Consider the following 24,882-nt stretch of genomic DNA (forward strand, 5'->3'; position numbering starts at 1 on the left):
AATTGCTTGTGTGTTCAACAGCTGCACCTTGGAAGAGAATTTTTTTTTAACAAAACTGCAAAATAACTCATTCTGGGTATCATGTTCCCTAGCCAAATGTAATTATAAAAAAAATCTGAAAAGGTGGCATATATATTAGGATCACAGGAATTAAAACCCTACATCAGACCATAGGCTGTTAGTCAAGCAACAGGTCTGACTGTGGCCTGATGTTTCAAAGAAAGGTGTAAGAAACTGAACAAGGAGCAATTGCATGGAGCCAGAATTGGGGCTACAGTTCTTCCCAATTTTAGTGTTTCGCTTACTCCCCATCTAATGTAACTGCAGATGTCTGCAGTATACCTACTGGTCTTCTTACAATTCTAACCTCTGCCTCAATGATATATTGTGGTGATGGACCTCCGAGGTTAGTTGTAAACCATGAAAACTGTTTTTGTGGATTACATTTGTTATTGTTCAATATGAGAAACACCCAATTTACTTTAATAAAAACTTTAAATTAGTCCTTAGCCTGCTGTCTAAGCATCCAATTGTTATCCATGAGAGGCAGGGCATTACAAGTTGATCCTAACAGAAGTGCACCAAGCTTGAATCAGTAACATATAATGCTTTCTATGTCTCTAATCAGTTTTGATTTGATGTCTTTTGAACACTTATCTCTTCTACACTTCTGATAAAAGATGAACTGCAACCTACTGCTATTTAAAAGATTATATTTTCAGGACTCTCCTTGCTTCCTGTATTCTCCAAAATAGCATTTTGGGTACTTTTTGACTACTGATGCACCCTGACCAGGTTTTTCTTCTTCTAACACTACCAAGACTTTTTTCCTGTCTAGTCACTTAATTTAGAATGCTTCAATTATACAATTTCAAAGTCTCTAAGACAAGTTAAGAAACAGTCAATGCACAGCTACTGAAGCCATATTACTATTTCTATTCCACTGAAATAGATAGTGAAGTGCAGTAGTTGGTGCTGTATCATTAGAGAACATGCAAAGAACTGATCATGGGAACAACACACCTTACTTTAAGGCCGTTGCTTTCAGGTAAGCCAAGATGGATATGAACAATAAGCAAATCAATACAGATTCTGCAACGGATAATTCTGCTTCTCAAAACTACCAGAGTTCTTTAAACAAAGTCAACCAGACAAGCAGTAGAAAATCTGATAGCAAGGCTACATAATTGGGCAACCTGATAGAAATAAATTAAGCATAGAAAAATTTAAGAGAATGCACATTAAAAAGAACATAGTGAACAATGCACAAAAGGCTGGGTTCTAAACTAGCTCCCCAAGAGAAAATGACTGAGGCTTCAGTGGCACAGGTAACAAAAGTACTCCTTTTATTGCTAATAAACATTGAGTCAGACAAGATGCTAGATGTGTAACTAAAATACTATAGAATAGCATGTTATGATATGAAAGAGTATGATCTCACTGTGATTACTGTTAAGAACCTTCATCTCAAAAAGAGCAAAGAAAGAGAAAAAAAAAATAATGGCTCAAAAAGAACAACAAAAATCTTTAAATGATAGGCAACACTTCATGCAAGGAAAGATTAGAACTGCTTAGTTTAAAGAGAAAAAAATGACAACAAAATTCTGAAGTGGTAATACTTTAGAGAAGGCAGTTATTGAACTCTTATTTATTATCTCTCAACACAAAAGATCAAGGACATTTTATTCTGAACTAATTTACTAAAAGATATAGATAGTAGGGCTGCGTGAAGCTTCAGTCACTGATTCGATTCAGAGGAGATTCAGCCTGATTTGGCAGCCGAATCTCCGAATCTGAATCGGGAGACCCATTAATCTCTCCAAATAGAATTAAAGAGATTTGACGATCTGGCCATGGACCCAGCTTTATATGTTTTTTCTACGTACCTCGAGGTACCAGGTGCGGCTTGTGAACGCTGAGATGGTAGGGCGCATGGAGCATCCCACAGGAGCACGGAGGGGGTGGGGGGTGGTGTTCGCTGCCATGTGTGCGGGGGACTCCCTTGTGCCCCCTCCCCCCCTCTGCGTACTCCGCGGGGGACCTGGAAGCGGACCGAAAGTACTTCTGATCCATTTCTGGGTCCACTGCTGAGCATGCAGGGGACCCCTCCCACGCTCCCGTGGGGCGCTCCATCTGCCCCACCATCTCAGCATTCCCGAGCTGCGCCTGATACCTTGAGGTATGTAGAAAAAACACATCAAGCTGTGTCTATGGCTGAATCGCTGATTCTCTGAATCAGAATGGAATCTTCAGATTCAGCCAAATGGAAATCCGGATAGTGATCTGAATCAGCGAATGGATCACTGTCCCCCGAATCCGACTCCAAATTGAATACTGCCCATTTTGCACACCCCTAATAGATATTTGCTTTTTCTTGCCAAGAATTTCTGAAGTAACTATTCTTAGGTTTTAAATAAGGATTTATGAACTTTCCAGGGCTCAAAATCTTTATATCCCAATTCCTTCTCTTGTTTCCATTGTTGCCTCTGCTGCTTATTTTTTCTTAAAAGTCTACTGCAGTTGTATTTAAACAAACTAAAACATGCCTTCTTTAACAGAACTTTCAGTAAACAAGTACAAATTCTGAGGTTTTAAAGGTTTAAGATTTACTTACTTTGTCTGCAGCTGCCAACAAGTTGTCAGCCATTTTTTCCAGGTTTGGTGCTTTCCCTGTGTAAATGAATCTCATCATTTCTTTAAAAACCTCAGGGTCTACATCATTTATTTCTACACGATTCTGTCACGAAGGAAAAAAAAAGGAAAGCTATAATCCAGTTTTAGTTTTAGAACTATGAATTTATGACTATCACTTAGCTTGCATTTCTATTTTTTTTTTAAACTTAGCAGCAAACATATAGCACCTTAACGTGGTTTAAGCTGACATACTCTACTGTCAACAGATTAGAGTCAAAACTCCTTTACTGCCAGCAAATTTATGAGTCAGTTAGACAATCACCAATGGAAAGATCGAGGGAACAAATGAGCATCTTGTAAGCTTTTCTTGGTGATTCAGTATGAGAGGAATCTATAGTGCAAGGGTCATAAAAAGAATTCAAAACCTGATTTATGGATTTTGAAAAATAAGTCCAGACCAGATTACAAATCCATTAGTGTTTTGATATGTTACATGCCAAGAGTATTGGACAGAGTAAAAAGTCAGCAAGCAGGAGAATGAGGTTTATTCTGTTCAAATTAATTAGGATTAATATGTTCTCAAAGCAGTTCTTAAAGGAGGCCTGCAAAAAGTGATTTGTACCTCACCTGAATCCCACAACTGAGGGCCTTCCATTGTCAAAGACCTGGCCCTGCAAGTTTGGAGTCAAGGACCAGGATCCTGAAATGGATACAGAAGTAATAGGCCATCAGTGTTACACAGCATCCTGATGAAAGCTTTACACATTTTGGTCTGCCTACCTACAGGTGGGCCACTATCCACTGAGCCATTTTTTAGGACTAGGGCTCCCTTAGTAGATGGCCCTCACCTGTGGGATTCACTCAACCAAGGCAGCAGTAACGTACCCTGTAGGACTTCAAGGAAGTCTTAAGTGAATGTGAAAAGCTACCATTCAAAAAATCTTCCTGGAAGCTGACCAAGAACAAAGCCTGAAACCATATTAACAAAATACTACCTGGTCTTGTTGCATTATACAAACTATTAGCAGCAGTGTTAGAGGATAGTTAATGCAAACATACGCTTAAGCTTTTGTATGGACTTTTAAGCTTATGTATACAATGAACAAAACTGCTGACAAACTCCTCTGTGTTCTGTGGCAATGTTAACTGACTGTAGCTTCTTATAAGCACCATGCATCCACGCATTACTTAGCTGAACACTGTAAATATTGTGTAAAATTTTTAGCAATATTTAGATTGTCCAGGTGACCTAGCGTGAATGTTTTTTGCAGTTGCAGTGTTCATCTCCTGCTTCCCCATTAACAACATACATGAACTACAGAAACTATTTCTTTGCTCTTTAATTCTGATCTACTGTGCTGTTCTTCAGAGAGCTCAGATGGCTCAGCCTCTACCTTACAAGTTCTCTGTGCTTCTTGTCTTCAAGCTGGATTCTCTTTTTTACTGTGTGACCTCAGCTGCCTAAGTCCTGATAAAAGGATGGAGAACACGCACTGAAAGTCCAAGCTAACACCTTCTGGGTGAAAGATGAAGAGCAACAAGCAATAGCAACCGAACAGACAGAAAAAAAATGTCAGCTGCCTGGGGGCAGCAAAAACAAAAAAATTGCACAACACTTTGAAAACAAATACTACGAATTGTGCCCTAGGAATCATGGAACCCAACTATACCAGGAACTGCTATAATTTGAGAGCCTTTTCATGAAATCAGCCAATAGTCCTCATTACAGGAGAGACTAACGCTGCGTTTACACGAGACACTGACTCTGCAGTAGCTTGTTACTACTGTGCAGTAGTGTTGTGTGGCATGAAGCTTGATGCGACGCTACTGCACAGTAGCAACGAGCTACTGCACAGTCAGCATCACCAAAAAGCCGTTCGGTGACAACTGTGCAGTAACTCTGGTTACTGGGCAGTCACTTAGTACTTGTGTATGCAAGTACTAAATAACTGTGCAGTAACAACTATGCAGTCACTATTTCACGTAGACATATGAAACCAGAAGTAGTAGTCTGGATTAACCAACTATTCTGAGTAGTTCTACATATTAACTCTTTGCGGATATGTGAATGAAGGAAAGGCATCTCCTTCAGTCAAGGCTTGGTTTCACTACAAAATCAATTTGAGTTATAACTCAGTTGTCCCTGATTCACACATGCAATAGCCCCTCCTTAATTTTGGTACAGTGGTACTTTCAACCTGAGTTGGCTGCTTACCAGTAGGATGGGCTAATGCTGGATTGAGCACAAATGGGCAGCTGTTAAGTACAACCACTGTAGCATGGACACAAACCAATTCAACAGCTCCTCCAATGTTTTCCAACTATTTTCTGCCGTTTTAAAAAAAAAAAATTGCTGGAAGAGATTTAATAGACCAACTAGCTTACTGCAGTCCAACCAACTATGGGAGATGGTCCCCAAAAGTCTTAGGACCGCACAAGAAAGTGCCGAGTCACTACAGGCACAATAGCTCAGTCACAGTCTCATGTAAGGAGGGCAAATTTTAGAGACGTAACTGAAGTCTATGTAATGACTTAATTTTGCAGAAAGGCATAACCTTGCTACCTTGATGCAGGATGGCTTCTATGGTACCTTGAGATACTTGCCTTGTTGACATGAGTTCTTCATTTCTGTTAAGTACTCACCTGTTATTATCTTTATCAATCTACGAAGTATATTTAGGATTTTCTATACATGTTTTCCTTTTGTTTAGTATCGGAACAGAAAGTTTTCAGTAAGGCTTACCTTTTTGCTTTCCTCCATTTCATGTTCAAACATTGCATTAAAAACTGGCGAGCGTGCTGCAGCAAGGGAATTAAACATTAAATACAATTAAATGCCAAGATTTTCACAATTATGTTTGATAACCAAAAAAAGTTACAATATAAAAATAGAAAGTACCTGCAAGGACAGATTTGTGGGCTTTGAATTCTTGTCCTCCTACATAAAAACTGCAATCTGTAAATTTTGTTGTTTCCCAGAGATTCCCTAAATCTTCTGCTAGTCGACATTCAGGTACCTTCAAGGTGTTTGTATTGGACTGTCCTGATATATTTACTGAATCTTGGACCACGCTTACCTAACAGAAAATCACAACAAGACGAACTCCTTTAACAAATGAATGCTGATGATTGTTAAATTATAGTACCTATGCTAGAACTTAGCAAAAGCAAAATATGCTTGGGTTTTGTCCATAACTCACACCCATAAAGCAAAAGTTCAATACTGGGAAAGACAAAATTTCAAAGAGTCTAGTAGCATCAGATACACAGAAATAAACCTTTTGAGAATCTTAAAAGAAAAGTTAGCTTTTATTTATGATCCAAGCATTTGTGGTCAGGTAACTGATACAACACAAAAATAAAGAACATGACACCACAAGCAGCATGATAAAAAGATCACAGAGTAAGTAAATCAAAGGCTAATACTCCTGTTGGGAAAACAATGAAATCCCTAATTAGAAATTACTGCTGCTTCAAAGATAAATCAACAGAATTTAAGACCGCTCACTCCTCAAAACCAGAATCCAACATTATAGAGACCCTCCTTACAATGAAGATTCAAAACACTTCACTCGTGTGCACTGAAGGAAGACAAGCTAAGTGTGGATGTTTAGGAGGGTTAGATGGTGGTTAGATCGCGTTAAAAATGGCCACCCAACCTAGCTTAGCTTGCCCAGGTGCGCACCTTACACTTAGACCCAGTCTCAGTGACTGGAAATCAACCCAAACCCATAACAGAACAGAAGTTTTATGCAGATAAAATAGACGTGGATTGATATACACTCAAAATTAAATTCATCTAGGGTAGGCCAGTAAATCAAGCGTCTGTACAGTTACCTGTGCAGCCCAAGGCTGAGAAAGCCCAGCCCTGTGACTGCGCTTTCTGTATCGGCCCCCCTGACACTGGATTATTTTTTTTAGCAATCTAGCAACCCCCGCCCCAGAAGCCCCCATCCTGCAAGCTACTGCCAGGGGCCAAGAAAGTAAGTACTGGTGGGGGGAGGGGGGTAGGCTTACCGGGGGGAGGGGGGGGCAGGTGCTACTCCCTAGTCCCCCCTCCACCCGAGTCCGTCCCCCCACAAACCCTGTAATCCCACCAATCCCTCCCAGACCCCACTTGCTCCCCAGATTTGCCCCCATCGCTCCCATGGACCCCATCTGTTCCCCATCGCTCCCACAGATCACACCTACCCTCCATTTCCTCTGATCCCTCTTGCAGATCCCACCTGTACCTGTGCACTTTCCAATCCTCCCCACGAGCCTGCTTGCCCCATCCATCCTGACTTACCTTAGATTGGGTGGCCATTTGCAAGGCAATCTAACCTCTCCCCTCAACCTCCAAGTGTATATATTTAGGCAGAATTTCATAAAACTAACCCAGTGTCACTTTTGATAGCCAGTTATCCTGAATTTTACCCAAAAGCAGCATGTACAACTTAGTTTTAGTCCCTATCCTTCAATAAGCTAGAAGCAAATAAAACATAGCTCCACTAAAAAAATCAAATATAGGTGTTTTCCTTTTGAAAAGCAAGATTCCAATGGGTCTTCTATAAAAATGACTTTATAGGTATACCCCAACAGTATCTTGTCTACTCAAACTAATAAAATATATGTTCATAAGTGGTAAAATACAGTATTAACTAAGCCAAGAAAGTTCTAAAGGAGATGTGAATCAAGTGTTTTTCGACATTTCTCCCTGGATCTTGGGGCATTTTGGTATTTGGGAAGGAGAATAAATCAACGATTGAGACTTCCTTGCTGTGATTTTTGAGAATTTCTTTGCAGATAGCACTCTTTAGATACTAGGATTTTAAATGTTTTTACTTAACGACCAAAAGTTGCAAAAAAGGTACTTTGCATGATATTTAAACAGCAGTTCAGAAAGGTGTTCCTGCTTTGGAAGAGAACCCTGGAAATTAAAGCTCCCTGAAGCAAAGCAGGCATTCCTAGAAGGATTTTGATCAAGGTTTCCTCTTCCTAGGTTACAAAAAGGTAGGAGTATAACAAATAAGGGAAGATTAACAAACCCAGTAGTCTGGTTGATGTCCAGAGGCACAGAATTGAGAACAAAGGCAGAAGAGTGAGCTCGTGCTCCATGAGTAAGTCTGAGCTGTGCAGTACAAACTTCATATCAGAAGATGAACTTGGATTTAGGACAAGCGGTGGGGTACTAAAATGGAAGTCAAAAGATTCAGTTTTCACTCCCTATTCTATTTCAGACTTCCTGTGTGAATCTGGGGCAAATCACTATCTTTCTTTGTCTTAGCTCCCCCCTGTAAAAAAGAGATAAAAGTATCCTTCTGACTCATGGAGGAAGTTTTGAGGATAACTATTTTTAATATTTGAGCAGTATCAACTTAAAGGAATAAGAGCCTTACAAGTACTTACAATAGATCAGTCAGGCTCTGTTGCTTGTCACCTCAAAAGCATTGCGGGAAACAGGGGATCTGCTTCCCAGGTACTAGCAGCAGATGGAGGAGGAGCATTGGCAACAGCTGCAAGCCAGAGGTCTAGAAAGCCACTTGCTTTGTGGCAAAGGACTTTTGCCCACTTTCCTAGGTGTATTCATAAGCACAAAATCCCTCTCCTTTTAACCTGAGCACAATCAGGGCAACTTCAGTTCAAGTCTCCAAAAACTGAATGGCTACTATGTATTCTACCCCAACAATTAGAGTTGATTGGGTGCCAAGTACCCATAACACTCCTAAATACAAAAACTTCTAACAGCAAAATGGAAGTGTAGAACCTGTAAAAAAATGTGATCAAAATAATTTAGATGCTATTGCAAATTTAGACCTTATAGTGAACTAAATTATAAATGGTGTTTAACTGCAGCTGCTATTAGGGTTTCAAAATACTGAAGGAAGTGAGGCCCTAATTCTTTAGTTTAAACACTTCAGCAGGTATATAAAATGACTCTCAGGAATAATCCAGCAGAAGTCAATGGGCTATATTCTTATTTAAAATTAGACATATGCATAAAATGTTTTTAGCCTGAAGGGTTAAAATTCTATTTTTATTAAAAAACACTTCTTAATGGCATAAACTTTGGCACTTGAAAATAAAATTGGTTCACTGTTAACAATGAAAAGGTATTTAGGTTTTCAACATGAGCCATTTTTTAAAAATACAACCTTTTTATAAAATAAGTTATGATTAAAAAAAAAAGCAGGAACTTCCAGTTTGACTTTAAGGTCCAGATTTTAAAATATATTTTGGAGCCAAACCTCTATTGTGGGAGATACTTCGGGACCACAGGGTGGGATTTCTCCGAAGTCTTGGGGTATGCTTACACTGCAAATCATAGTATATTGCAGAGAAAGCCAATATAGGCTAGTTCAGATACTGAAAGTAGTCCAGCAGTCAGAGTGCTGTGTGGGCTAATTTACCTGCTAAGGGTATAACCAACTACTGATTCATCACTACCAAGTGTGGGAGGCAACCTTAAAGAAGTACTCAGGTAACCACCTGCCTCAGTTTTCAGCAAATAAATGAATCATGTGAAATGATGTTGCAGCTAGACTGTTTCCAATACTTGATCAAACTTCAGTGTCTTCGGTGCAGATAATTCCTTAGAGGCAGCACTGACTTTAAATGTGAATCTTGATGGAGCTACATGACCTGGTACAACTGACTTTGGCAAGTTCAAATATTAAATGGCAAATCATAACAGGGGCTCTTTATCAGGTTCTTGGGTAAGAGTCTGTGGTGTTCTTACACTAAGAATTTTAATGAGATGCTAGACTTGTGCCTCAACACAGATTAGCTGAGAAGCGTAAAGCTTTAGTAGAAAAATATCATTTAAAATTCTACTAGCAATTAGGAAACAAACACATGACATCCACTTTAGTCACTTAAGAGTATCAACCAGAAATAATTTGAAATTAGTAAATACATTTAAATAGAAAGTTCATTAAAACACTGATTTTTAGTCACCCAACTTCTTGTTGGAGTGGGTTGATTTGGCAAGATTAAATAAACCCTCCAGTCTCTTTTCTAACTGAAACCATAAGCATTAACTGTAACAACATCCTCCTGACCTGACCACAAGAATATTTACATCAGAAGCTGCGTATTTTGTTTTGTATTATTTCAAATAAAGATTGAATAATTCCCTCTCCAACCAACAGAGCATGACTCTCCTCAATGAGGAGAGCAGGATCCTTATTGAGCACGACTTTCTAAAAAACTCTGTTTAATGTGTCTCTTAAGGTTTATTAAATGGTGTACTTGTACCATCATAATTTAAAAGGAATTCCTGAATTTGGCTAGGATCTCTCTCCAAGTATGTCTATAAGAAGGATGCAAAAAACCCTGAATTCTGTAAATCAAGATTCAGTTAGAGCTGAAAATGACTGTACTTTTTCTGGTATAGTTCTCTGTCAAAGTACCTCAAAACAGTAAGATTTTTTTTTCCCCACAAAGCAGCCTAACAGCTATAAGAGCATAACAGAAAAAGGAATTTAATTAGGATTTCAGTCTTAACTTCTGGATTGACCCAATCAAAGATGATAAAAATTCTAACAAGTTTACTTGAATACAAGTAAATGTGATTCCTTTGGTATTGAAAGGCAGAGCATCTTATATAAGCCAATTATATTTTAAAAATAAAGAATTTTACAGATGGCTTCAATTATATCAAGCATAAGTTTTACAATTAAATAATGTCAGAATTTATTTCATAAGTACAAATATTTCGGAATAGATTAGTCTCCTATTATAATTTTATGTACATTTCATCTTTAAAATTATGTAGTACAACCTACTTTCATATTCAAATTCTATTTGGCAAAACTAGTTTAATCTACAGTACCAACTATTCAAAACTTTGTAAGTTTTAAGAAGTCTTCAAGGGGATCTTTACAAAACCACTAGACATTTGTTACATCTGCTTTTATCAGGCAAATAATTGTATTCATAACAAATTCATCATGCAGCTAATTTAACTTGTCTAAGTGAAAATAAGATGCACTATATTTGCACCATCTAGTCTCAAGGGCCACATTTCAATTATTTTTCCTACACAGCATAATGACATATAATTAAGTTGTAATCTTGCCAAGACAATTTTACACATTTCCTGTAAATACACAGATCAAAGCAAACTTATTAGCAGTTAAAGCATCTATCATCCTCCTAAGCCATTAATCAGTCCATGGCAGCAGTGATAACCTACCAATGTATATTTAAACACACACTGTACTTAGATCACAACCTTCTCTGGTTTTCATTTTTTAAAAGTCATAAGCTGTCTTCATGGATTTTAGTAAGACAATGTAGGTTACTGAAATAATGTATTATGATTTACATTTCATTTCCTCATATATTCCTCCAAAATTCTAAAGTTTACTCCATGAGTTAAGTATGAGAGTATTTAACCAGCACTGCATCTGTTCAGATAGCAATGCTGTAGGGTAGTAAGTTATGCAGTTATATGCAATTTCATTTTAAAGCTCATGTCAGAAGGGTATAACTACAGACATTTGCATTTAAAGTCTAAATATACAGGGCTGATTCTCAGTGTCATGCTAAGAACCGAGAAAGGCTTAAAGAGCCAGTCCCAGCAAAGTACTCATAATGTATATATATAAATGCCTTTTAATAGCATTTTGAAAAGTAAATTTAATAATGAAACAGCATATCAAGCAAATGATCTAAATTTATAAAATGTTTATCTAAAGAAATTATAATCCTATTAAACAAATTAATTTTAAATTCTCTCAAATGGTAAGTCCTCAAGTCTTAAAAAGCCTGTTAGGGTAAAGAACTTCTGTCAGGTTTTAAATTAAGTTTTAAAAGAGCACTTTTATCTTGGTTTACCTGCAGATGGCCTGTTGAGTAAGAACCGTAGTTAAAGGCCGAAGAGCAAAGATTCTGAAATACACCTAGATTCTTATACTCTTGCCTGCTTTGATTTAAAACAACCTGACATAGGGCCAATTAAAATAATATTCTAATAGGTACTACTTTAATTAATATTCATATACCTATTATATTTCTAATTTAAGCTAGATCTAGTTTTAGGACAAGGTATAACTGGCATAAGACTGCTAAATGTACTCCTAACAACCTGTAGCTTACTAGTTTTAACCTGTTGTTCTGGAACTTCCTAATATAATTCTCATTTCCAACATTCTCTCTGACATTTCCTTTGTTTCTTCTTCTCTTACCCAAACTTGGGCCAGGCAAATGCTATACCATATTGCCATTAAGCACCTTAGGGTGTACTAAAGTCTACAATAGATGTCTATTTTAAAATCCTGTCCTCACAAGTGAAAGACACGGAAGAATCGTATCACTGCTGAGATATTACACCAGGTATTCACCAAAGAATTGATGTCCATTTTAGTCAAGGAATGTGGTTACTGGGTAAGAGGTACATATCATTAATGCAGTGGTGTTTCCTCCCTGGGATATAGCTTTCATTACAGAAAAAGCTAAGTTCTACATGTGTGCCTAATCTAGAGGAAGATGGAAAAGCAATCTTATGCCTTCGAACAGATGTCTTTAAAGAAAAAGGCAACCTCAATATAAGTGTGTTTCTGTGTATGGCATGTATCAACCATTTCTTTGTGCAGAGGTTCTGGAGCTCATTCTGATAGGTTCACTGTAGTAAGTCTAAGTCTGTGTCTACATATCAAAGAATGAAGCACCATATCATATACACACATACATATTTTAAACTTTCTAGTTTACCATATTCATAGATTTTTTTGGAAACTGTAAAGTCACTGAATTTTCTGATTATTCATTATATTTTAAAAACTTTAGAATCTTATTTACTTAAAAAACTCACACTCACCTCACAAAATAATGTAAGCTTGTCATCTGGTAAAAGACCATTAGCTTCATCAAGTAAAAAATCTCTTCGGATAAATTTTTTAAAACCCCAATCCTTGCCTTGCACAAATCGATATGCTCTTTGGCTTTCTGGTTAAAGACAGAAGACAAATAGGATTGTTACATCTAAATAAAATATTTTCTTAAATAAAAGACTTTAACGAGTGGTAAAACAAGGTAGAAAAATCAATACTGAGAACGCTTGAGTGTTAATGTAACTGTAAATCAATTTAATATAGTTAGACCATGCATTTTATCATGTGTCAGGAAAATCCATCACTGAGCATAATTCTGTATTTATTTCAATAATATTTTACTTTACAAGATTATCTGGTCATTTCATGGAAGATTATTCTAGAATCTTATTTGTACTATTGTGTTGTATTGTATTCCATTGTGTTCCATTTATTGATTGTATATTTATTCTCTTGAACTCCTCCTACTTAATTGGTTTAGACATTAGAAGACTGGTTGAGAATTATTAAACAGATCTCTGTCTAAAATTGCCAAACCAAAAGCTCTCTCAGAAAAAGCTCCGGTCAAGTAGGGAGGACCAGATGGACTACACCTGAGAGTGCTGAAGGAACTGGCTGGAGTCATTGTGGGACCGTTGGTGAAGGTCTCTGAAGACTCATGGTGCTTGGGAGAGGTCCCAGATAACTGGAAAAGTGCCAATATGGTGCCAATCTTTAAGAAGGGAAGGAGGGAGATCTGGGAAACTATGGGCCAGTCAGTTTGACCTCGATACGGGTAACATTTTGGAAAAAATTATCAACAAGTCCATGTGTGAGGCACAGCAGGAGCCATGATGCTGAAGGATAGACAATGTGGTTTCATTGCGGGCAGGTCGTGTCTGACCAACCTCATATCCTTCTATAATGAAGTAACGAATCACTTAGATGTGGGAGATGCAGTTGATGTCATATACTTGGATTTCAAAAAGGCCTTCAATATGTTCTCCCATGACACTCTTATGGAAAAAAAAACTGGTGGATTGTGGGCTGGCAGAGTCCATGGTCAGGTGGGTTTGGGAACTGGCTAAGGGGTGGAATGCAGAGAGTGTTAGTGGATGGGTCTGTATCATTTTGGCGGGAGGTGGCCAGCAGTGTCCTGCAGGGTTCAGCCCCATGCTGTTCAACATCTGAACCAACCATTTAGATGAGGATGTCAAAAGCACACTGGCTAAGCTTGCTGAGGATACTAAGTTATGGGGAAAAGCGGTCATGCTAGGGGATAGGATGCAGATCCAAGCAGAACTGGACAAGCTGGAAAGGTAGGCGAAGCAGAACCGGATTCAGTCCAATAAGGATAAATGCAGAGTGTTTTATCTGGGGAGAAGTAACTGGCAACATGAATATAGGTTAGGAGGAGACGTCCTGGCCAACGTGATGAAAAGGACCTTGGGGATATGGTTGATCACACAATGAACATGAGTTGCCAGTGAGACGCTGTAGTCAGAGCTAACAGCATACTGGGATGCATTTGCCAATGCATCGCAAAGAGGGCTAACGAAGTGATGTTTCCTCTTTACTGGTGATGTCTGTTCCTCTGGCTGGTGAGACCCCAGCTGGAGTCCTGTGTCCAGTTCTGGGTGCTGCACTTCAACAAGGATGTGAAGAATCTTGAAGGGTCCAGAGAAGGGCCACACAAATGATTAAGGGCCTGCAGGACAAACCTTATGAGAAGACAGTAAGGGATCTGGGACTGCTCAGCTTGGGGAAGAAAAGACTGAGCAGGGACTTGGTGGCTGTCTAACAGGGGTGGGCTATTATTTCGGGCAGAGAGCCGCTTACCGAGTTTTGGCAAGCTGCTGAGGGCCACACAGGTAGCCCCGTCCCTTGACCGGTGCCCCGCCCCTGGTAGCCATATTGTGACCAGATGTCCTGCCCCCAAACTCCTGACCTTTGCCACCAGAAGTCCCTCCTCTTGCCCGTGAAAGTACTCCTTTCAGCAAGAGGTTTTGCCATCTTGGAACCAGAAAAATATCAAATTATATTCTAAAAAGTGAACATCTAAAATATTAATGTAATTAAAGACTTTTTTTTTCTTGATTTACATGTGTTTGTGTAGTGTACATAGGGGTGATTGCACAATAGCTTAAAATGAAGTCTTTCTCTTGTATATTGTGGGGGGTGGGTATAGGTTTGTGGGGGGCTGTGGGTGTGTATGTGGAGTGAGGGAGCATGTGGGGGGGTGTGGGTGGGTATGGGGACTGTGGGGAGCTATGTGTCGGAGGAGGGTGACGGGGGCTTATAGCAGTGTGGGGGGGGCGTGGATGCATGTGTATGGTGGGGTGTGGGGCTTACCCTATAGACACGCACACACAATCTGGCCCCAAGCCTGCACGCACACACATGCACTGTGCATGTAGAGGTGTGTGTGGATATGTAGGATGTAGATGGGCATGGGGTGTGTGTGAGGTTATATGTGGGGGGAAGGTAGCTGAGGTTTGTGTATGGCAGTGCAAGGGGGTGTCTGGGTCCATATGTATGGTGGGGTGTGCATGTGGGACTCACCCTATGAACACACACACACACACACACACACACACACACAAAAACAGTGCCCCCGAGCCTGCGCACGCACGTTAATTTAGTAAATTTTGGGGGGGCCCCCTGGGCTGCATAGAATAGCCTGGTGGGCCAGATTTTGCCCGTCCCTGATCTAGAAGTATGTAAGGGGTGAATATTGAGAGCTGGGAGAAAAACTGTTTGCGAGGGCACCCTAGGGGAGGACAAGGAGCAATGGCCATAAACTGTTAGAGGATGGTTTCAGGTTGGATGCAAGGAAAAACTTCTTTATAGTAAGGGTGACCAGAATCTGGAATAGACTTCCCAAGGAGGTGGTACAGTCTCTAACCTTGGAGGTCTTCAAGAGAAGACTGGACAGACACCTTGCTGGGATCATTTGATCTCAGCAGTATTCCTGCCCAGAACATGGGGACTGGATAGCCCTTAATTCTATGACTCTATGAAAAGGACTGTTTTATCTTAAGAATTTCTCACCTCAAAAATTCCTTGAAAAAAAGGTTTGGAGATTTGACAATGACATTTTTTTATTCCTTAAAGAGATTCTTTTTTGGGATAAAATAAACAAACATTAAAAAAGTTTGCAATTTAAATAGAACTTTTCAATCACTCCGATGTAATCTCCTCTCCTCTTAATTTCTGGTTTTCAGCTTTTCATAGATTTCTAGGGTTAGAAGGGACCTATTAGATCACCGAGTCCAACCCCCTGCTCTGGGCAAGAAAGAGTGCTGGGGCCCAGTAACCCCAGCCAGGTGCCTGTCTAATCTCCTTCTGAACACCTCCAAGGTAGGGGAAAGCACCACCGCCCTTGGAAGCCCATTCCATATTTTGGCAACCCTCACCGTAAAGAATTTCTTCTTGATGTCCAATCTAAATCTACTCTCCTTCTGTTTATGACTACTGTTTCTAGTAACCCCAAGGGGTACCTTGGTAAACAGAGTATCCCCTATTCCCTGCTGACCCTCCCCTTGATGAATTTGTAGACAGCCACGAGGTCACCTCTCAGCCTTCTCTTGCAGAGGCTGGAGAGATTCAGGTCCCTCACTCTGTCTTCATAGGATCTTACCCGCAGGCCCTCAACCATATGAGCGGCCCTCCTCTGAACCCTTTCCAAGTTATCCACATCCCTCTTGAAGTGCGGAGCTCAAAACTGGACTCAGTACTCCATCTGCGGCCTCACCCATGCCACATAGAGGGGAAGTATCACCTCCCTAGACCTGACTGAGATGTGCCTACTAATGCAGGAAAGAGTGTGGTTAGCCTTGTTACCTTATCACATTGGCAACTCATGTTCATTTTTGTGTCGACTATGACTCAGAGATCCCTTTGCACTGCTGTGTTACTTAGAATCACCAACATGCCTATAGACTGGAAAGCAGCATTCTTTCTCCCCAGGTGCAGCACTTTGCACTTATCTTTATTAAATTGCATCCTATTCTGATCTGCCTACTTCCCCAGTCTATCTAAATTCGCCTGAATTCGCTCTCTACCCTCTAGTGTGTTTACGATACCCCATAGTTTGGCGTTGTCTGCTAATGTGGACAGAGTGCTTTCTACATCCTCATCCAAATCACTGATGAAGATATTGAACAGTACTGGTCCAAGGACAGAGACTTGGGGGACACCATTACCCACATCTCTCCAAGTAGAAACCGACCCATCCACCACCCTCTTCTGCGTGCATCCCATAAGCCAGTTTTCCACCCACTAGACCGTGAAAAATTTCATGTCACAGCTACTTAGTTTACTTGTAAGAAATGGGTGCAACACTGTGTCAAAAGCCTTTTTAAAATCCAAATAAATAACATCTACCTCTTTTCCTGCGCTTTGTGACCTGGTTATAAAGACACCAGGTTAGTCAGGCAGGATCTGTCTGCTATAAATCCATGCTGGTTGCCCCTTAATATTGCCTGCTGGCCCCCAACAAATGCGATCCTTTATGATTTTTTCTAAGGTCTCGCCAAGAATAGAGGTGCGACTAACCGGCCTATAATTACCCAGGTCCTCCCCTTTCTCCTCTTCTTGAAAATAGGGACCACATTGGGCCATTTCCAGTCTTTTGGGATGAAACCTGTCATCTGTCATCCCATTTGAAGAAAAACATGAATTCTATTTTTAAAGTGTAATAGATCTTTGAGGTAACAGCTGTTGCTCAAAGGCTGACCTCTAGTAGAAATTTCAGAAAGCTTCAATGATAATTTTATTAAATCTTAAATATGGTGTCATAAATTCCTGTTTCTAGGCTCACAGGCTCCCAAACTTCATTGGATTGCATACAACCGTCTTAAAGTCTCATGAAATGAACTGAGAGAATAATCAAGCTTGAATATCACAGTTTGGGAACCTCTGCATATATCAAGATTCTAATTCTGTAATTAGAAAATGTGATTATTAATCTGCTTTACCATATCCTCTGGCTTAATAAAAGGTCATTACCTTCAGTTTTATTACAAACAGCTGATGTATAGCAAGGAAAGCTTTATCTAGTTTTGCTCCCCTATATATCTTTTACAGTTCCATCTTAATTGGGGGGTGTCTATTTAGAGGAGAGTGTTCCATTAGTATAGCAGAGACCGTATAGCACAGAGATAGTGAGCTGGATTCTATTCTTTCCTTCCGATCACCACCATCATTTACTAAATTCAGATCTAGAAAAAACAGATCTAAAAACATTCATTTACACCTATCCAATGAATCAAAGACAAAGACTGTGCACATGCCTGAGCTAGTGAAGACAATGTGGTGGTATTTAGTTAGTATAATGACAAGAATGAACAAACCTAGCTTGATTCTCTAGAATTAAGTGGAATTTGTAGAATGGGTAGTTAAGAAGCCATCTTTTATCTTGCAAAATGACTATTTAATTTGAAGCCAGAGACAAAAAAGAAGGCTCAAATCCCACTTTAATCTCTGACATCATCCTAAAGATAACGATATATACCTGCCAACACTATGGCCAAGAGGTCTTAACTCAAATTTACTGTTTTGTTCACAGATCTGATAGTCCATTTGTTTTGGTAATTTGGTATTTATAGTAAAATTACATTTAAAAATATTTACATTGCAAAAAATCAGATACTTGGAAGTAAAGAAATACCATAATTAAAGCTTTGGAAAGAACCCTGGTTTTCCTCAGTTCATATCATTATGTTCACATACTGTTCCCTCTCAACCCAAGACCACTGTTCCCCACACACAAGACCACACTGAGTCAGAAATAGTTTTCTGTTGTTGTTCCTAATTTAATATATATGCTCCTTAATTTATTTAGTGCAATACTCCCCAAAACTCGCACACAATAGCACCGTGGAATCCTTGAACCATACAAACCAATTATTTTTCCGAATTTCCATTTTTGATATGGGGAGAAAAGACTCAGGCTACAGACTGCTAGAAAAATAGCTTGGGAGCAGAAGCGTAGATGGGGTCCAGCCTCCTGGCTGGAGAGCTACATAGGTTAGCTTTCCAGCCAGGGGCACGAGAGGGCTGCTTCCTGGGTCACCCCACCCCCTAGGGAAGTCCATTAATTATCCTCTCTCCTGCCTGGCTGTCAAGTGGCAGCTCACGTGCCCCACTTTGCTCTGGTCTGACCTGGAACAGCACAGGTGGAGGCAGGAGCATTTTCCTGCAGCAGGAATCCAATCTGAGAGGCTTCCCTGAAGGATAATGCTCCCTCCCACCCAATCGACTCCCCTCCCCTTCAGCTGATCGATGTGGGGGACAGAGGGTAGGGGGAATTTTTGAAGGCAGGAAGTCCCCACCAACAGCTTGTCTCTAGGCAGGCTATCAGCAAGCCAGTGCTCTCCCTTCCTCCCTTGCCCTTGGAGGGAGGGAGAACATAAAGACATATGCATAAGCATATGCCCAAGAGCAGCTCACAGAGCCATTCAAGTTGCATCGTGAGGAGGGTGATCTTCTTAACTTTCTTGTGGAAGAGCCAGTTCTCCTCCAAGAAATCCCTTGAACAGCTGTTCAGTCTTTCTGTGCCAAGAGAAAGGTTCCTGGCACAAATGTAAAACCTGTTCAAGGCCACACACTGAATCAGCAGTACAGTCAGATTAGACCTCAGGTGCTCTTGAATCCCAACCACACGTTCATGTCCATGCAAATTTAATTCTAGTATTTGCCAGCTTTTCAGTGCTTGCCTTGGCATCCTAAATAATTATTGCTTTTTTTTTTTGCACATAGTTTTTTAGGGTTATTTTTTTTAAATTCAAGTTCTATTCTATGTAACATCTGTCTAGTCATCATCAAAAGAGTATGGATCTAGAGTCTTAAGGATTGCAGCAAAGAATTATCAATCTTATAGCTCAAATAGTATAACTTAAACTGGCAGCTGGTTTACTACTAAAATCTGAGCTAGCTTCTACAGGGAAGCTGTACAACACATCCAAACAGGCTTGAAAATGCAGACAGGGAGAGAGATTTGGGAAGTCCTAAGAGGCAGACTAGCTGTGTAGATGGAATTTGAGTCTGCCACATTAAAAAAATGGGTTTTAATCTTCTTCACTCTCTCAGAGGAAGAGATTTTGCTCAATAATATGAATTCTAAAGAGCAGATTTGTTTAGGAACAACAATCAGTAGAAAAGTAAATCTAGAACTAAAGATCTCCTTAATCCTGGCTGAGATTATTATTTTTTTAATCTGTCTATTCCACAGATTATTATTCTGCCTCATATGGTATGTCCCTGCAGAGGAACCGACTGCCACATCTGGAATACCATGGGGGTACACAGGGCCTTCCAGTTTGGCTAGACCCTTGCCCCACTGATGGCTTCTGCAGATGATGGCTGCTCCTCAGCGAACTGTTGTTGTACTCCCGTGGTGATGGGATCCAGACTTAAGAGGGTGGAAACAGACATTTCCCAACATCTCGTGTGTGCTATTAAAATTTTTATGGTGACATGAGTGGTGCCACATGAAAGGAAAATAGTGGTGCAAATGGCAGTAATAGACTGCTGCTTGATTGTGGCACACATCTATTAGCTCTGTGTTAGGAGAGCCAATTACTCTGGGCAGGTGCTCCGGAGGCTTCAGGCAGCCTCAAGACTCCAGAACACCTACCTGCTTTCCCCACTTACAGAGAGGCACCCTAGGGAATATCAGGATGCCTCTCTAAGCAGGGAAGCAGGGGTTCCCCAGTCAGCCAGACCTGTCCCCCATGACTGAGGGACAGGTTTAGCTAAATGGGGAAAAGACCCTCTGGCTGAGTGCGGAGATCACATTGCCCCGTCTCCTGAACCATCAAGAGTGGGACAAGGGGTGATGCGTATTTCATGGCACAGCTGATCTGCTTCACTCAGCAAGATTTATTTCTAGCCAAAATGTTTCAGGATTTTGGCATGCTGCTAAAGGTATAACAACCAACAGCAAGAGCGAGATGAACGGTAGTGAATTTGAATGCCCTATAACTGAACATGATTTTTCCAAGCAAAAAAGCACATCCTTGGCTTTTCTTTAGCCAAATTTAAATATGTTCCTCAGGAGGGGAAGGGCAGGGGGTATATTTTCTCAAAATGCACAAGAACCTTTTATAAAGAAGGAAATTAAGCCTAGGCAGCCTAAATTTACAGGTCACTGCCAAATTCCCTCTATGGCAAAAGTCAGTCAGATTTGCCCCATAAATGCTATCCTACTAAGCCAATCTGTTGGTGGGTATTATTTTATCTGTTGGAGAAACTGGTTGTTTGACATCAAAGTCAGCTGGTCATGCCTGTTTGCAAACATGGAGGGTCATGTCACTGAGATATAGCAATTCTAATATATCAAGTAATCAGAACCTGCAATTAATTCATATTTTGTCATGAGATGGACCCTAAGCTATTTTCATATTAGCAGTATTCAGCCGAACAGCTTGTAAGCCAACTCTCCTGGGCTGAAAATATGATAATTATCACAGAAAAGAAACAGCTCTGAATTGCACAGGATTTTCTGAAAGGTACTTCAATAATTATCTCCCCTACAGAAGCTTTTACACTTTGCAGGTAAAGAACTATATAAATAAGAAATCTTTAGTGAAGTTTTCAAAAGATCCATATTAAACCAAAGGCATGCCCTGTTCCTTCTTCAATCATCTCTGACAGACCCAGTAACATGTACATATCAGAAGGACCAAATTACAGTCACACTATTTGGCAGTTTAACTCTGTCCTCAAAATTAAGACTATAGAATGGGAATAAGCAGTACTTTTTGGAAGGACACAGAGGAAAGATAAAATGTCTGGTCCAACAAGAAAAGTCTTCAAAGATGATTCAAATTTGCTTAACATGTTCTTCTCTCTCTCTCTCTCTCTAGTATGTATGTCAATTCTAGAGTTGGTTTAGGACTGAATGAATTACCATTACCTGTGGGCAGGGAGGAGAGAAAACCAGCTTTGATTAGCTTAATTTTTCCGGTGTTACCATTACCCTTCCCCCACCCAGGCACTTTTGCTGCATTAGAGGTTTGTGCTCTGTTCTTAAAAGCTCTATTAAATGACTGATATAGATGCACTGATGTGAAGAGGAGAAAAATGTAATAAGTAAAGCTTGAGAAACTTAGGTAAATAAATTCAGAGACAGTATAAAAAATAAGATATGAAGAGAAAAGGAAAGTCAAAGGACTCTAAGGGGCATGGAGTCTACACCATGGTGCTCCATGGTCACCTCTACTCAGTGGTGCTGTTCAAAGATTTAGAAACCCTTGCAAATACAAAAGGACCTCATGAACACTGCTAGAGCAAAATCAAGAATGGACTAACAACAGCATGAGCTTGATTTTGCAAGCGATGTTTACATTAGGAAGGTGAATTAGTTCCTGAGGGACCAGGCAGGAAGTGACAGCAAAATCTAGTGTTAATTGCTTAAGCAGGCTGACTCAAAGCTGCTTTCCAGTCCTTCCAAGAATGCTACAGGATAAATAAAGTTTGAGCATACTGTTTAAACTGCCGAGGATTACATTCTTGACCCTCCACTGGCAAATTAAGATAGTGAAAATAAACCATTATTTGACTTCTGCAAGCTTTATGCAACTCTGCTGTATCTTCCTACTGTTTCTGTGGTTTCATATCAAAGGGTACTCCTACTGGGCCGGACCAGTCTACAGTGAGGTGGGTGGACAACTGACTTAGAGGCCACTTCCAGACAGACATGACTGATGGGATGGCCTCATACTAGAGGGCCGTCTCCACTGGTTCCCCCAGGGATTGGTGCTCAGACCCCTGCTATTCAATAGGGGGTGGAAAGCACAATGATTAAGTTCATGGATGATACCAAGCTGTGGGGAAATGCAGGCATACCAGGATAGGGTAAAGAGCCAGGATGACCTTGACAAACTGAATTTATGAGCTGAACAAAATCAGATGAGGTTTAACAGGGAGAAGTGCAAGGTCCTTCACCTGGGTAGGAAGAACCACCACCACAAATATACAATGGGCAGTGGCCAACTGGCTGGCACAGCATCTGAATGAGATTTGTAGGGGTCACAATCGACTGGAAGATGAATATGAGCCAACAGCACAATGAGGCTGCCAAAAGGGCAAACAAAATTCTGGCATGCATCAACCAATATGTGGCCAACAGATTCAGGGAGGTACACTTCCCACTCTATTCGGCGTTGGTGGGGCCCCAGTAGGAGTACTGTGCCCAGTTCTGGGCACCACACTTTAAGGAAGATGTGGATAAGCTTGAGAGGGTACAAAGAAGGGCCACCCATTTGATTAAGGGCATGGAGGGTAGGACCTCTGAGGAGAGACTGCAGGAACTGGGTCTGTTCAGCTTGAGGAAGAGAAGGCTGAGAGGTGACTTGATAGCTGCCTATAAGTACATCGCGGGGGAGCATCAAAAACTAGGAGAGCAACTATTCAAGAGGGCACCTCAGGGGAGGATGAGGACCAATGTGCATAAACTAATGGAGGATAAATTCAGGTTGGATATAAGAAAAAACATTTTCTCTGTAATGGCCACCAGAATTTGGTACACACTTCCAGCAGAGGTGGTGCAGTCACCCTCCTTGGAAGTGTTCAAAATGAGGCTGGACAAGCACATTGTTGAGCTCATCTGAGCCCAATAACTTCCTGTACACGGCAGGGGACCAGACTTGGTGATTTCCTGCCTGGTGCAGGGGGATCGGACCTGATGATCTTGCGAGGTCCCTTCCAGCCCCTAACAATCTATGAAGATGGAAGAAACACTTGGAAAGATTCCTGGGGTGTCATACGTTTATTTTCTAGAGCTAGAAGTGGAGGTATAGTTCTGATGGGGATGAAAGTTTTGCTCAAACCATGTACCACATTTACTCAAATATAAAATGAGTTTTTGTCTTCCGAATCAGCATGGAGGGGGAGGGCAGGGAAGCCCCATGTCTTACATTTGGATACCATGCGAAGGGGAGAGTGGGTGGCTGCTCCTGCTCCGACTGGTCCTGAGCCTAGGTTGGGGCCAGAGTCAGAACCACAGCAGCTTTCTGCCCCTCCCCACCCACTTCTCTTCTGTAGTTTCTGTCCCCAACCCCCTGCCCACTCCCTTCCCCCCACTTTACTGTCAAGCACAACTCAGCTCCAGCTCTGGGGCTGCAGTCTCTCCGGGGCATGGAGCACACAGAAACTCTTTCCCTTGCCCAGCCAATCAGCAGCACTGGCACTGCTACATGGCCAAGCAAGGGCTTCTATGGGCTGTGCGCCAGGATGGAGCAGCCCAAGTAGCATCTCTGAGCAGCATCAGACAGTAAGGGGGAGGAAAAGGAGAAGAGGCAGAAACTGGGGAGAGTTGGGAGGTAGGGGAAGAAGCAGAGACTGGGGGGGAGGGGCTGGGGGAGAGGGGTGCAGGTGGCAAGAAGGCTGCAGGGGGAAGTGGGCAAGGCAGATGAAAAAGGAGCCACCTGACCCACCCCCCCACTTTCCTCGCCCCCCCAGTCACTGCTTTCCCTGCTGCAGCAGTAAGGCAGGGAGGATTCAAGACAACTCCCAGTACTTTAGATTCGATACCTGGACAATTAGAACACATTTATAAGTTTTCCATATACAGAACCCAATTATTGGGGAGGTCATATATTCACGGTCATTTTATATTAGAGTAAGTATGAGGAGGTATATCATATCAAGGGTGTTGTAGATTTACTGAACTCAGTCTTTTTTATTGCTATTTACATGTGAAAGAGGGGTCGAACATATATTTTTTCATCATGACTACTCATCTATGCAAAATCTCACTTATATATGTCTGCAGGATCAGGGTTAAAGTGATTCAGGAGCCATTCAAAACACTTTGAACACTTATTAACTGCACTTATTGCTGCAGAGCACAGAATCTCATTATGTTTAGTGTTTTTGTTATAAGCTCCAGGTCCTACAATCTCATAATTCCATTAGATTCTACATTTCCATTAAAAAAAAGGCTTCCAATCGTGAACATGGTTGTGGAAGAGTGTTTGAAAACACAAAGAGTAAAGACTCATAAAGCAAGGTGAAAATAAAATAAACCTCCCAAAATGTTTTGGGCCCGATTCAATCTTATGCTGCAACTTGAAAGGGGAGAAAATTCAGAGTTTCTCTCTGGCCATGTAAAGAGCTGCCAATAAAATGCCCATTTTAGCGTAACAAATTAACTGCTGAGATCAAATCGGTGTGCATTAGCGCATGCCACTTCAATCAACAAGAAGCAAATACAATTGTTATTAAAAAGAAGAAAAACTAAAAAGCAAAACACTGTAGTAACATTATGCACAACAGAACCTACTGCAAGAGCCAGGAGACAATACAACTGGATCTACAGTGGCAGCCATAAGCATTGTGCTGTGATTTATGCTGTTTAACAGAATTAGCATAGCTCAATGTTCAGAATGGTGTGGAAACTTTTTTATTTTATTTTAATGCTAATCCTATGAGTATTTTATACAAACAC

At 40.7% G+C, this 24,882-nt stretch overlaps 1 protein-coding gene across 1 annotated transcript in view; it reads right to left on the reverse strand.

Moving 5' to 3' along the window:
* The window catches only part of SPOPL (speckle type BTB/POZ protein like), a 58,642-nt gene that overhangs the window by 6,567 nt on the left and 27,193 nt on the right, over window positions 1-24,882 (reverse strand). The window contains exons 5-8 of the mRNA XM_014599582.3: window positions 12,437-12,564; window positions 5,534-5,711; window positions 5,378-5,433; window positions 2,615-2,737 (exon numbers count right to left, since the gene is read on the reverse strand). Coding sequence (XP_014455068.1) covers window positions 2,615-2,737; window positions 5,378-5,433; window positions 5,534-5,711; window positions 12,437-12,564 — 485 coding nt within the window. The remainder of the gene's footprint in view (window positions 1-2,614; window positions 2,738-5,377; window positions 5,434-5,533; window positions 5,712-12,436; window positions 12,565-24,882) is intronic.

Source organism: Alligator mississippiensis, chromosome 4 (assembly GCF_030867095.1).
Source record: "Alligator mississippiensis isolate rAllMis1 chromosome 4, rAllMis1, whole genome shotgun sequence".
Classification (NCBI taxonomy): domain Eukaryota; kingdom Metazoa; phylum Chordata; order Crocodylia; family Alligatoridae; genus Alligator; species Alligator mississippiensis.